Source organism: Bos indicus, chromosome 6 (genome assembly GCF_029378745.1).
Source record: "Bos indicus isolate NIAB-ARS_2022 breed Sahiwal x Tharparkar chromosome 6, NIAB-ARS_B.indTharparkar_mat_pri_1.0, whole genome shotgun sequence".
Classification (NCBI taxonomy): domain Eukaryota; kingdom Metazoa; phylum Chordata; class Mammalia; order Artiodactyla; family Bovidae; genus Bos; species Bos indicus.
The window spans coordinates 72,061,594-72,076,455 of NC_091765.1; the positions used below are offsets into that span (position 1 = coordinate 72,061,594).

At 38.7% G+C, this 14,862-nt stretch overlaps 1 protein-coding gene across 3 annotated transcripts in view; it reads left to right on the plus strand.

Moving 5' to 3' along the window:
• The first annotated feature begins 518 nt into the window (after window positions 1-518).
• The window catches only part of CEP135 (centrosomal protein 135), a 75,150-nt gene continuing 60,806 nt past the window's right edge, over window positions 519-14,862 (plus strand). For 2 of the 3 annotated variants that reach the window (XM_019962782.2, XM_070791465.1), the window contains exons 1-6: window positions 519-768; window positions 3,758-3,914; window positions 5,412-5,602; window positions 6,545-6,712; window positions 9,375-9,516; window positions 11,527-11,611. In XM_019962782.2, coding sequence (XP_019818341.2) covers window positions 3,802-3,914; window positions 5,412-5,602; window positions 6,545-6,712; window positions 9,375-9,516; window positions 11,527-11,611 — 699 coding nt within the window. In that variant the 5' untranslated portion in view covers window positions 519-768; window positions 3,758-3,801. The other variant, XM_070791466.1, reaches the window with a different exon arrangement.

Here is a 14,862-nt window from a genome sequence, read left to right on the forward strand (position 1 = left end):
TTGCAATTGTGCCTGTCGTTGGAGTTTAGGTGAAGGCATCCCCCTAACGGGTGAAGGCTAATCCGCGGCAGGGACCAGGACTGGGCAGGATTTTATCCCCGCGCGGAGAAGGTCTAGCAAGGCACGCGATCGACTTGCTGCTGCTGCTGCTGCTAAGTCGCTTCAGTCGTGTCCGACTCTGTGCGACCCCATAGACGGCAGCCCACCAGGCTCCCCCGTCCCTGGGATTCTCCAGGCAAGAACACTGGAGTGGGTTGCCATTTCCTTCTCCAATGCATGAAAGTGAAAAGTGAAAGGGAAGTCGCTCAGTCGTGTCCGACTCTTAGCGACCCCATGGACTGCAGCCTACCAGGCTCCTCCGTCCATGGAATTTTCCAGCCAAGAGTACTGGAGTGGGGTGCCCTTGCCTTCTCCGCGCGATCGACTTGGAGGAGTCCTATCGCCGGCACACGCTGAGGTTAGGGGTTCGCCGGCCGCCAGGGGGCGCCGCGGCCTCGCGCCGTGCGGGCCGTTGCGTTTCCGGGCACCGGGGCCCAGCGCCGCCATCCCGGTCGGGCGCGTCCCCGCTGCGCGCGGCGAAACGTCGGCCGCTCCCGTTACCGAGGCAACCGCGGCACCTCCTCCGCGCCGGCCCTGATCGTCTCTCCGCGCCATTTTCAAACTGTCCTAGCGCCAGAGCCGGTGTCTGGGCGGAAGGAGCCAGCGAGGGAGGCGAGGCGCGAGGGGAGATGCGACCGCAGGCGGAGGGAGCGGCGGCCCGGGCTGCGGGTGAGCGCGGCGCTGGGCGGGCTGGGCAGGGCGGCGCCTCCGCCTCCCGGGCGGTCCCCGCGGGCCGGGCCCGGGCGCTGGCGGGAGGGAGGCCGCGCGGCCTCGGGAGGAAGTGGGCCCCGGGCGGGGCGCGGAGCCCGTGTCGCCCCGCTGCGGACACCTCTTTCCCTTCTACAGCCGACAGCGGAACTGCGGCCCGGAGGTCGGCCTGGGGTTTCCCGGGCTCCTGGTTCCTCCGACCCCGCTCGCCGCGGGGTCTGTGCGGTTCCAGCAGATCCTCCTCCTACAGACTGATGGGTTGATTTAAAAGTTAAAATACCCTTTCATATAAGAATCATACAGGCCCTTTGTAAAACAAAAGTGCCCCAAAGCCTAGGACGAGTCATTTATTAACCTTTGTCCAGCATGTTAGTAAACATCCCCTCTTCCACTCTCTACTATTTTTAGTTCAGTCAGGGAGGACTTGCGAGATAACCTAGTTAATGTTGGTTTGGGGTGTTTTGTTTTTCTAGCCCTTGTGCGTATGTATTATATACATAGGAGATTATATATACACACACACGCGCGCACAGGATACTTTTGTAAAAATAAGATGCACTGGCTTTCAGACGTATCTCCCCAGAGTTAAGCAAGTGGGTATGCGTGGAGGACCTCCAAACCTTACCTTTTATGTTGTTCTGCTGGGAAACTTTCAGTATGGCCGCGGTGTTTGGATGATGTAGACGGGCGTGTTGTGTTGGTGGTGAAGGACAGCAGCCCATGCATGGGTGGGGAAAGCCTAATATATGTTTTTTTGTCCTTCCTGGGAGGATTTTTAATCTTTTTCATCTGTCGTATGTGTTGATGATTTTTTTTTTTTTTTAATATTTACTCATATTGTCTCTCAGAAGGATGTGAGGATGTATTCTTTCTGGGTAACCAAAGTTGGTACCAGACAAAAAAGAGACAAGTTTGAATTGTGAGGCCCTGCTAGTTCTTGGTCTGACAGGTGCACTTCTGACTTCTTCAGGACTTTTTCTAGAACACCCTGCATCAGTCAGGTCCCTCTTGTGGAAGGAACCTAGAAAGAACCTAGTATAGAATGGGGACGTCATTCAGAGAAAAGGCTAACAAGAATGTGGAGAAGGAGAGATTTGTAGGAAGGAGTTATCAAGGAGCAGTACTAACTTAGGAGTCATCTGGTAAGTTGAGGCGGCATAATACAGAAACCTGAGCGGTGGGTCAGGACTCAGGAGACCTGACTGCCCACCTACTTGGTGGCCTTGTGATTTGGAATAAGTTACTCTCTCTAGGCAGCCTTTCCTCATCTTTGAATGTGGAGGGTGTCCTTGACCCTTTTCCCCTCATAGTAGTTGTGAGGATCAAATTTTGCATATATTCATATCCATTCATGTTTTATATAAATTGTGAAGAGCAATACAGATGTAAAACAAAGTTTTTGTTTGACTTAGAAATATGAGTACTAGGACCACATTTACCTGACAAAGGTTAGAAAAGAGAGCATGTTTTTTTTAAAGAAGTGGTCTTTGGATAACTCCATTTTAGGGCAGATTGATAGATGATATATTCACAGATATTTAAAAAGACAAAGATAAAAAGATACCCAGAGATACTTACATGTTGGGGTCTTGCTTTTTTAATCTAAGTAAAATTTACATATGCTATTTGAAAAGCTTTGATAAATGTATACATTGGTGTGGTGTCTGTCCCCATCACCACAGTATTTTCATTACCCAAGAAGCTCCCTCATGCCCTTCCATTCAGGCTCCAACTACCCCCATCGCCCTAGGTGACAGCTGTTCTCATTTCTATGTACATAGTTTAATATTGCCTGTTCTTGAACTTCATATAATCATGGCTTCTGTTGCTCAGATAATGTTTTTAAATTCATCCATGCTGTTGACATGTACCAGTTCTGTTTTATTCTTGAGTGATATTACATTGTTTAAGTATAGTGTACTTATCCTTCTTCTGTATAGTTTTTTTTCCAGTTTGGAGCTATTATGAATAAAGATGCTTTAAATATTCTTGTAGAGTCTCTTTGTAGATGTTTATTTTCATTTTCTTGAGTAAATACCTTGGAGTAGAATCACACAGTCATAGGCTAGAAGTGTGTTTAACTTTATAAGAAACTGCCACCCTTTTAAATTTATTTTTAATTGGAGGATAATTGCTTTACAATGTTGTGTTGGCTTTTGCTGTACAACAACGTGGATCAGTTATGAGTACTTATATACCCTGTCCCTCTTGAGCCTCCCTCCCACAGACTTTTTCCACAATGATTTCACACTCCTGTAGCAACGTGAAAATTCCTGTTACTCCAAGTCCTTGAAGACATTGTACCTTTAATTTTAGCCATTCTAGTATGGACAAAATTATATTTCATTGTGGTTTAGTTTGTATTTCTCTGATGTCTAGTGGTGTTCAGCACCTTTTCATATGATTATTCTCATTCAGATATCTTTTGCAAATCTTAGCCTTGCATTTCTTATTGGGTTGTCTTTATTAATTGTAAGGGTTCTTTCTGTATTTTATATACAAATCCTTTGTTAGATATTATGAATATGTTTCTCCTAATTTTTTAAGTTTTTGTTTTGTCAAATAAAAGGATGTATTTTGATGAGCAGACATTTTTAATTTGAAGAAATCCAATTTATCAAGTTTCTCTTTTATATTTAAAAGAAAAATTTTAAAGAGGCTTCTCTAAGTATTCTCTGCCTATCTCAGGCTTGGAAAAATATTCTTCTTTCTTTTTTCTAGCGGTTTTATTGTTTTAACTTCTGCATATTAAGTTTATGAGGGGATATTTATTTTAATGCAGCAACATGGATATCATTAGCATTGGATTTAAATCAATCTAAATATTCTAGAGGGCTGTCTGCCTGAAAAGAAACAAAAAATAATTGCTTCATATTAAAATAATCTTTTTTTAAAACATTAAATAATAATAGTAACTGATAATAGAATAATGTTCACTCTTTTTTTATAGGATTTTAATTTTTGGAAGTGAATAAACCTAGTTTGGAACACAAGATGACTACAGCTGCAGAAAGAAAGTATCTTAATATTAGGAAAAGATTGGATCAGTTGGGATACCGCCAGACTCTGACAGTGGACTGTATACCTTTGGTAGAAAAACTTTTCAGGTAAAGATGAAAAGACTGTTGCAAACCTGTGTGACCCTGAATCCTATTTATCTAGTTTCTGATTGAGCTTCATGCTTTAGTACAGAAATAGGTAGACTTTTTAAAAGTCCTTAAAGCATCTGAAGCTTCTCTCTTCTCCATGTTGCAGAACTCTAAGGTCACCATTCACACTATACTATTTAAAGTAAATGTTTCTGAGAGTTTTGTCTGTGAGTAAAAGTACAATTTTTAATGTGATTTTCTGATCTAGTTAGGAGTTCTGTAGCTGCTTTATTCACTGGTTTTTATTGAAATGCAGTTGACATGATATTATGTTAGTCACTGGTCTTTAATTGCTACGCATTTATAATATTTCTCTAAGGTGGTTGATCATGACTTTAGCTGTTAACATGTTAATTTAACTGAAAGATTCTTTGTTATTTTTATTCTTTTCCACATAAATCCTATTACTGTGATTTGAGACTAACTAGAGCAGAGAAATGGTCTAGGAAGTTTTTGCAGTAGGACTGTATGTGATAATGATGAAAAGAAGCAAATGGATGAAAGATACTTTGTGGTCTCTAGTATGGCCTCCAGAATCCTTCATGATCTAGTTCTCGGTCAGCAATTCAAAAGTATAGGGTGGAAGTATGTTTAACTTTCCAAGAAACTGACATGCATTTTCCCCAGTGGTTTTACACTCCCTTCACCTTCCCTGTATGAACCACCTGAAGCTCCTGAACACATGTTCGCTCTCACCCTTGGTCTCTCCATGTGCTGTTCTACCTGCCTGTAAAGTCTCTTTCTCCTCTCCTTCCTGCTTTGTCTTTATGCTCAGTTAGCTGTGTGGCCTGCAGCTGTCTGTCACATATGCTGCACGTTACCTTAGCTGTTATTATTGTTGGAAATTTGTTTTACCTTCCCATTAGAATGCAGAGTCCAAGAAACTAGAGACTGACTGTTTCACTGCCATACCTAGGAGAGGCTGAACACATGGTCCGCACTAAAATATTTATTGAGTTTATCACATAGTACTGTAACTTTTGACAAATTGTTAGTAGGATATAAGCTCCTTGTCAGTGGGTTCTTTACCATGTTCCCTGCCCAGTAAATGTTGATGTAGTGAATATTCTGTTCATCTATGTTCTTAGAGGTAGGGAACTGATCCGTGTTTGTTGCGTCCCTGACACTTAGTGTGTAGCAGGCATTCAGTAAATGTTAAATGACCAAATAAGGTTCACAGATTCCACAGGATCAGGTGACTAATTAAACATGGGGGATGAGTGAGACCAGGTTGAAAGGTGATTCTGCCTATGTATGTATGCTTTATTTCTTAATTATGCCAGGAAAGTTTTGAGACCTTCCTAGTACCTTAAAAGACCTCTAGTGTTTGTTTTTGTATGTCTGATTTTCGATTTGATCTCAGTATTAACATTTAAGTCTTTTTAGAAATCTGTTTTTAGTTATTAAAAGTTAATAGAATGTTTCCTTGTATTTGCATTTTCCATTCAATATTAGTGATCTAGTTCATACAACAGAAAGTCTTCGGAAATCAAAATTATCTGCTGTGAAAGCTGAAAAAGAGAGTGCCAATTTTGATTTTGTATTGGAACCTTATAAACTTGAAAATGCAAGATTGAGTAAGGAAAATAATGAATTATACCTGGAATTAATGAAACTGAGAGAACAATCAGGTCAACATATTAAAGGTAAATTTTTGTGACTTTTGAAATTTTTGCCCTTTTTATTTTATATGTGGGAAATCCTAGTCCACCTTTGAAACTATTGATTAGAAAATGTGATAGTCTTCCTACTGACAGTTCCTGAAATATAGGGTATGTTGAAGAGCTCCCAAAAGAAAAATAAATCTGCATTCCACAACTATATTCATCTTCACTGAATGTGGATTAAATTTTTAGAATTAAAATTGCTATAATGGTGGTGGTGTGCACTCAGTTGTGTTCAACTCTTTGTGAACCTGTGAACTGTAGCCCATCAGTTTCTCTGTCCATGGAATTTTCCAGGCAAGAATACTGGAGTGGGTTACCTTATACTTCACCAGGGGATCTTCCCAACCCAGGGATTGAACCCGCGTCTCTTGTGTCTCCTGCATTGGCAGGCAGACTCTTTACCAACTGTGGCCCCTGGGAAGCCCAAAAGTTGCTGTAGAAAATATTAAATACTGGTACTGAAGAAAAATGTTCTTATAACAACTTCTGTGTTTCTGAGAAAAAGCCGTATATCTATTGTTCTGATTCTTTTATACCCTGTTTTTGATCTAGAAGATAGAATGATTTCAGAGGTACTAGGCAAAGGGTAAATTATATGGCTAACTTATTATAAAATCTTCTTGTATTTAGTAGAAAGCCCTGGCTAATATTTGGCATGAATTGATAATCCCTTAGCTTCCTATCCAATTTACTGGATCAAAAGCTCATATTAGGCTCACCACAGAAGAAAAATATAATTCCTTTTTGTGCTTAGTGACTTATTTGCAATTTTGTTAATGGTGGTAGAAAAGTTATAATGTTCTAACAAAGCATATAAGAATCAGGTGGAGCCTTTCAAATTATTGTGACTTTTTTTTTGTTTTATGGAATGGAAGGACTTATTGATGTATAAAATACTCTTTAAATCTTTTTCATTTTAAGAGTTGAAAACCACATTGAAAAAGTGTGCACGTGAAACAGCTGATCTGAAATTTCTAAATAATCAATATGTTCATAAACTCAAACTTATGGAGAAAGAAAGCAAAGCTAAGAATGAGAAAATTCAACAGCTTCAAGAAAAGAATTTGCAAGCTGTAGTTCAAACTCCAGGTGAATCTGTTCCCTCTCAAAACAAATTATGTACATCTAATCTTTTATTAATTAATTTATTTTTTTACATCTAATCTTTTAAAGATGTTAAAACTGTCGACTGAAATGGGACTTTCGGTATTCATGCTTTAGACTTTAGTATTTGAAAAGATGTATTTGGATAGCCACAAAACCTTTAAATTTTATTTCTGAAGACCCAGCTTATATTTCTATGCATGTGCTGAGAAACTTACGTTAACAGTAACTTCTTAGGTATAAGTCATCTAACCTCAGTGCCTAGGGTTTTATTTCCTCTATTATTAGTTTGAATTCTTTTTTCTATTATTATTATCACCATTATTAATTATAAAAATACTTCATACTCTAAAGACTTTGAAAATGATATACCTTGTTATTTCTTAGTTTATTTTACTCTTCTTAGCCTTATGCTCAGTAGCTCTCAAGGAAGAAAACAGAAATGATGGGCCATATGCAGAGTTAGTGGTTGTCCAGGCTCAAAGCTGATGGAAGAATCTCCAGATCATGGAGGTGTCTAAACCATGAGACTTAATGTTATGGAAGCAAACGAGGTGAAGGCAGGTCCTGAATTATGAGACTTGGTAGAGACTGAGGGATTAAAGAACGTGGTGAGGACCAGTAGTAATTTGGTCAGAATGAAGATTGCCATCAGAAGAGAGTTGAAGACCGGGAAGCTGGCTCAGTTCTATCTGGTGACACAGTCCAGGCTTAATCATGTTACTATGTGCCTGTAGCTGAGTGAAGAGGAGACTCTGAGAATTGAAGAATTGCAAGCTGGGAGGCCAGGATCAGGGAGGAATCTGTGGGACTTGAAATGGCAGAAAATAAGCTGGGAGAGGGAGGAGTGTGAGCCAAAGGCAGAAAAGCTGGGGAAATGTGGGAGAGGATCTCAGAAGTAACTAGAAGATTAAGAAAACAAAAAAAGGAGGATAATTAGATTTTCTGAGAAAAGAGTGGGCCTAAATCAAGAGTGATTTAGGAGGTATAATCTCTAAAATTTAGTGATGGATAAATTTAGTAAACTTGGGATGTAGAGGAATTTCCAAATTTCTGTTTGAAGTGATTGAGTGGATGAATGAGGATATTAATACTATTTCTTTCTTTCTTTTTTTTGGCTGCACCATGGGGCATGTGGGATGTTAGTTCCTTAACCAGGGATCAAACCTGTGCCCCTAGTCTTAACCATGAGACCACTGGCAAGGATTCCCTGGTACTATTTCTTAAGATAGGGAATATGGAAAACAGAACAGAAGTCAACCGTTTACAAAGGGTTTGTTGAGTATGTTATATCCATGGGACATTCACATTGAAACTCCTAGTATGCAGTGGAATATGTAGATCTGTCCTCAGAAATATGGTCCTAGATGGAGATTCACATTTGGAAATCATTGGAATATCCTGAGAACAGAAGCTTTGAATGTGGTAGGAGTTACTAGTGAGATTATATATAGATTGGAAAGAGAGGAGAACCAAAGACAGACCTTAGGAAATTGTCTTTTAAGGCACAGATGGAAGAAGAGGGTCTTTGAAAGAAACTGAGAAGGAGCAACCAAGGAGGAAAACCAGGAAATAAGGGAAGAAAGTGGTTTACCTTGTTCAGCTGTGTAACTACAAGCAGGCCATTTAAATACTTTTGACCTGGTTTCTTCATCCTCAAAACAAGAGGTTGTTGCTGCTGCTGCTAAGTCACATCAGTCGTGTTCAACTCTGTGCGACCCCATAGATGGCAGCCCACCAGGCTCCCCTGTCCCTGGGATTCTCCAGGCAAGAACACTGGAGTGGGTTGCCATTTCCTTCTCCAATACACGAAAGTGAAAAGTGAAAGTGAAGTCTCTCAGTCGTGTCCAACTCTCCGCGACCCCATGGACTGCAGCCCACCAGGCTCCTCCGTCCATGGGATTTTCCAGGCAGGAGTGCTAGAGTGGGGTGCCATTGCCTTCTCCGAAACAAGAGGTTAGGAGTATAAAAAAACTTGTTAGGATTCTAAGGCACACAGAGTTGTGGGTTGTGTTTGTTCTTTGTGAGGGTCAGTTAGTTTTTCAAGTACATGTCTAATCTTGGCCAGGTACTGGAAAAGGTAAATTATCCTTGTGGTTTGGGCCAAGATGGGATATATCTAGCCATCAAAAGAAATTATACCTACTAGTTTTAAGGATAATTAAGAAAATTCCCCATTAATTCAGGATACATATTCTTCTCTATACTAATTTTGATTCTTAAAGGCCTTGCTTAATAAACATGTTTATTTTAGTTAACATTGACTTCAGCTTCTCATTTGACAGTTTTCTGCCGGTGATGACGTCTTGAGCTCTGTCATGTACAACAAGGCACACTCAGCTTTTAATCTTGCCAGAGTTTGGTCCCCATCTCATGAAGGAACAGATTAAATCTGGGCATATATACCAAGCATGCAGAAAATAAAGCTTGCTTTCTAACCATGTCTTGTTGAGTTTTTCAGAAATGAGTTGTTTAGTTAAAGATCAGGTGGGTATTTATATATAAGGGAGAAAACATTTGACCTGGCTCTTATGTAATAAGAGCTAGAGACATACTTTATAACAAAAAGGCTAGCCTTCTAAACTATTTAATTCTAAGACAGTGTTTTGTTGTAAGTTTTTTGAAATACACTTTTTTTTTTTTTTAGGTGGCAAGAAAAGAAATATTGCTTTTAGGCGCCAGCGCATGCAGATTGATGAACCAGTCCCTCCCTCTGAAATCAGTTCATATCCGGTTCCTCAGCCAGATGACCCTTACATCGCAGACCTCCTGCACGTGGCTGATAACAGGTGCATTAAAGAATTCTCTGTTGGCTTTAGTTACATGATCACTTGGTTAGCCCTAAGTTTCTTGGTAGTAGGGTTTTGTCTTCTTAACTAGCCTATCTCTGGTATGTAGCATAGAACTTTGCACAAGCATTCAGTAAACGCTTTCTGAATATATTCTGAATATAAAAGGTTTTCACTTGTTTTGAAATTTGATTTCAAGTAAATCATATATCTGGGGTTTCTGTCTATATTTGCTTTAAAACTATTTAGTGTCACCTACAGCCTATTTCAGTAGAGTTACTTTGACATTCAGCTTTATCACCCAAGCAAATCTTCTACAGACTCTCTATTACTTCAGATTTTTCTCTAATGCTCGTAGCATGAGTAGACTTGTAACTGGCTTTGATATTCTTGCCTCATGATTCTCTGGCTCTGTATGTTGGTGTTTCCTTAACTTGGAGTCAGATGTAAATTCTATTTTAATTATTAACTTCAATAAACTCTTTGGAAAAGGCTATGTAAGTGTTCTTGGGATGTAAAGATGCAACTTTTGAGACGTTTACGACCCGGTAAGAAGATGAGACAAGGGGAGATACACAGAATGCTGTTAAGAACATCTTAAACAGTGCAGAGGAGTAGAAGAGCACTAGTGACGGCCTCTCTGGTCACGGCTGCAGAAACAGTTAAAGTACAGAATACACCAGTGCAAATGGTTAGTGCAGCTAGCTTTTTACTTTGTAGATTATGTAGACAATATGAGAGAGTTTTCTACTTTATTATTAATCTCTATAGCAATTAAAAAAAAAAAGACATTGGTTGGGGGACTAATTAGGGTCTTTAGCTCAGTTATTCTCACACAATATTTTGTACCTGTATTTATATACTTACTTGACTTTACCCATGAAATATTTTGTGTTTTGTTTTTCTGGTACTTATAAACTAGGACTTAGACAATGTGTTAGTATTATTTACTGAGTTTTAGAGGGCTCTGTATGTATTCGATTCAATGGACATGAACTTGGGAAAATTCTGGGAAATGGTGAGAAACTGAGGCCTGGGATGCTGCAGTCCATGGGGTCGCAAAGAGTTGGACACGACTTAGTGACTGAACAACAACGTGTATCATTTTCTGTCTTTTTCTTTCCCTTAATATTCTTCTTTTCTATCAAGCCATCATAGGTAGCATTAGTCTCTTGATTATCTTATTTGTTGAATTTGCACATGCACATTTAACTTTATTTAGAGTCATTCACGCATATGTGAGTGTGGTTGCACACGTACTGCTCTCCTACTCCTGGATTAGTGGGTAGTATTGGTTCTAGTAATGCTAATAGCAGGTACAAGCAGTGTTCAGCTGTACTCTATCTACCCTATGGAAAAGCTCTCTTAAAATTAAACCTGGCTTCAGGCTTTATTTTTCCAGTATGAAAGTGATTGTGACTTGTTTTGTTAATGCTTGGCAAAGTTTGATGTAGTACGGTACATTTAGGATTCATATAATTCAGATGATTTAGACAAATCTTGATTCCCTTGGAATTAACAAGTTCCAGGAAAGAGTAGTTTTTTTTGCTGTAGTTACCTGGAAAATTGATATTTCTCAGTATTTTTCTTCTCTCTTAAGATTGTAAGATAGTTTGTTAGAAAATACAGGGTCATGTGGGTTCAAAAAACATTTAGTCCCTTATTTCACTTAATAGTATTGTGAGTTTTGGACTGGATGCTTAGTTCCCTGAACCTAAGAATTGGCAACAGTACCCAGAGGAATTTGTCCTAAGGATCAAGATGCAGTAGGAGACATAATGTATCTGAGTTTCAGATTATTTACCACTCAGTTTTGTATCTGTTCTTATAAAATTAAATCTCTAAGATGATGTACTCTGTGCTGTGGCTTGGGACCCCTTTGGCACAGCACCTCCTACCTCACTGAGAAACAAAAGTTGAGGGTTTTTAAAAGAAGGTATCTAATTTCACTTTTGTAACTTTGTATTTCTTATCAAAAATATATTGACATTACTTATAAATATGTTTCAGAATTCAAGAACTTCAACAAGAAGTCTGCCAGTTACAAGAGAAGTTAGCAATGATGGAAAGTGAACTGAGAGATTATAACAAGCAGGTAGGATTTTTTTATTTGCCTAGTTGGGATTGAGGTGAGTGTGCTGTGACTGTGAATAGAATTGGGTTATGTTTAATGTTTCTGATACCTGAGTTTTTAATACAGCTTTTCTTTTTAGTAAATTCGTTAATAGAATTAATAGATGGAATAGCTTAGATGGCTTCAGAGCCTTCAGTCCATTCCCTGCATTATGCATTGAGGTGAATAGTAGTTTTTTTTTTTTTAAGGTGAATCATCTATCTCCCCAAATATTATAAACATATTAACTGTTTCCATCTCAAGAGGTATTTTATTGAAGTGTACTATGCTTTATAATAGTATTTTTAAAAACTTCTTTTACCCTTTCTGTAGATTTTATCATTTTGAATATGTCTTTGAAAGTTACTCTTCCGAGTTGCCATGCTTATTGAATATTTTCTCTATAAGCACTAGTACCCCATACGACAGTTTTCTAAAGAAGCAAGGGAATGAATAAATTCAGGGTTACATGAAAACTTTGAACAAGCTTTGTTCTTTTATACTTTTGGTGTCTTGGCTAAATTCTGATTTGGGTAATTACAGGCTTGCTTTCTTAATATGCTTACTGAAGTTTAAATCAGGTAACACGTTTTCCATATTCTGCACATAACTATGTTTTTTTGGAGTGAAGAAATCTGCACATACCAATATAGATGTAACCTATGTATTGGTATAAGTGTTAAGTTTATGAAGTACTTTGAAGATCACTTGGATAAAATGGAGTTAAAAGGAATTATAGTAATGTCATCCAAAAAACTTATTTTATGGAGAGATGTTGAACATATCAAATATGCATATGAGATGAATATTAATTGATATTTTTCAATTTATAGTCAGTCATTCTTTCATCACATTTTTTTCTAAGTACTTTATGAACACAGACTGACCAGTATTGTCTCCGTGAGGTGGCTGAGGTGTTTGAATAGCCTGACCATTCTGATTGAAATCACCAATTTAATGTGGTTATCAATATTGATTGAGTCTACTCTATTCTCTATCAGTTTTTTTTTTTTTTGGTGGGAGTTTGTTCTGTTCTTCTCAGCATATATTCCAGATTTTACTGTTCTCTTCAAGCTCTTTCCATGGCGTGTAACACCCTCCTCAGGATATCATTTTCTTTTTCAGTTTCCTATCTCTGCCTTTAAAATGAGCAGTATTCACAGGTTCTCCTTAAGATTTAATGGGTAAGATGGTATTCTTCCTGTTTAAGGTTTCATGCACTTGGCCCCATTCCCTCTCTTCTCCTTAGGATATTGCTTTAATCAGTTATTCTTTAACAAACTTATATGGCCATTTTAATGGCTATGAATTTTTTCAGTCTTCGTAACAGAACTGTGAGGAGATGCTTTTATCATCATCACTAATACCCCTTAAAAAATATTTTAATTACCTTTCCCCTCTTGCTAACTAAGGCCTTCTTCTCCCTCATGCATACTTCTCTAAAGGGTGTCTTACTCGTCTTTCTCTACTTCTTCACGTTCTGTTCACTTCTTAACCTTCTGTTGGCTTCTGTCCCCAACTATATAAGTTGATCTAGTTACTGTTGACATTAGTTGCTGCATCCAGAAAGATACTTTTAAGTCTTCATTTTCGTGACTCACTCTGCAGTATTTGACATTATTGATCATTCCTCTTTGAAAATCTTCTGTGGCTTCATTTTCTTTTGGTTTTCCTTTTCTTGCGTTTTTTTTTTTTTTTTTTTTTAAGCCTCTTATAATATCGTCTTTGCTCTTTTGTCTGCCTGCTCCCTAAAATATCACCGATCCCTAAGATTCTTTGACTTCTCCTCTCCATGTTTTCTCAGATAGTCTCATCTACTCTCTTAGTTTATTAGCTGAACGTTGATGACTCCCCAGTCTCTCAGGCTGACACTTTCTGCTGAGTTCCATTCTGATATGCCCAGCTTGACACTGGCATTTCCACTTGGATGAATGCTGTCTGTACACACATGCCTAGTGCTAAACTTTCCAGCTTCTGTCTCACATTTGTTTCTCCTCCTGTATTCTCAACTTTGATTGGAAGCTTCAGCATCCACCCAAGCCAGCATTCTGTAGTCTTTATATATCTCATTCTCTGCCTGTCACATACCACTCACCATGTTCTGCCAGTTCTTAAACTTACATACTCTGTTCTGTCCTGTCCCACTGTTTCTTAGGCTCTAATCATCTCTCATACGTTCCTACAGTAGGTCTCCTTGCTTCTGGTCCTGTTCTTATCACATTCACCCTTTACTCTTGAGTAATATTTCTCCCTAGTGAAGTATACAGTGCTTATCATATGCTATGCTATGCTATGCTAAGTCACTTCAGTCGTGTCTGACTCTGTGTGACCCCATAGACGGCAGCCACGAGGCTCCCCCGTCCCTGGGATTCTCCAGGCAAGAACACTGGAGTGGGTTGCCATTTCCTTCTCCAATGCATGAAAGTGAAAAGTGAAAGCTCAGTCGTGTCCGACTCTTAGTGACCCCATGGATTGCAGCCTACCAGGCTCCTCCATCCATGGGATTTTCCAGGCAAAAGTACTGGAGTGGGGTGCCAGTTCCTGCCTAATTCTTTGGACTCATCTCCAACTATTAATTTCCCTTGCATGTTATAATTCAGTCATACCGAGTCATTTCTGCTCCCTTAAACATACCGTGTTGCCTAGTGCTTCTTTGTCACTGCCGGGAATATCCCTCCTTTCTTCTCTGCCTAGCATATGTTATAACTTTTTTGGACTTATTTATTCCCTTGACTACTTTGGTACTGTGTACCTATTTCTATTATTGTATCATTGAACAACATATTAAAGCAATTATTGGTTTATTTTCTTGCTTTTCCTGTAAAGCTGTGTGTTTCTGAAAGTAAGGGATCATGTTTTATTCATCTTTGTATATTTAGAACTATGCTCAATAATTGCTTGTTAAATTGAATACTTGGTTTTTGTTTTCATTTTTTTTTTTTGAAAAGAAAACCAAAGTTTGAAAGTGTGTGTGTGTTTTTCTAGATTCTTGGGTGGGAATTCATGGTTGGTAGTGATGTTTTTGATTGTATATCTGTTTTTTTCTACATAATAGTAAAGCAAATTCATTCTGGCCTCATATCCTTTTTAATACTGAATTTCAGTAGCAAATCATTTCCTTTTTGTTTTATATTCATTTGTTTATCTCCCAGTTATTTCACCAGGCACTGAAGTAGTTCAGACTCAGTTCCAGGACTTAGTTTCTTTTTGTATAAACATTGCCTAATCTTAGA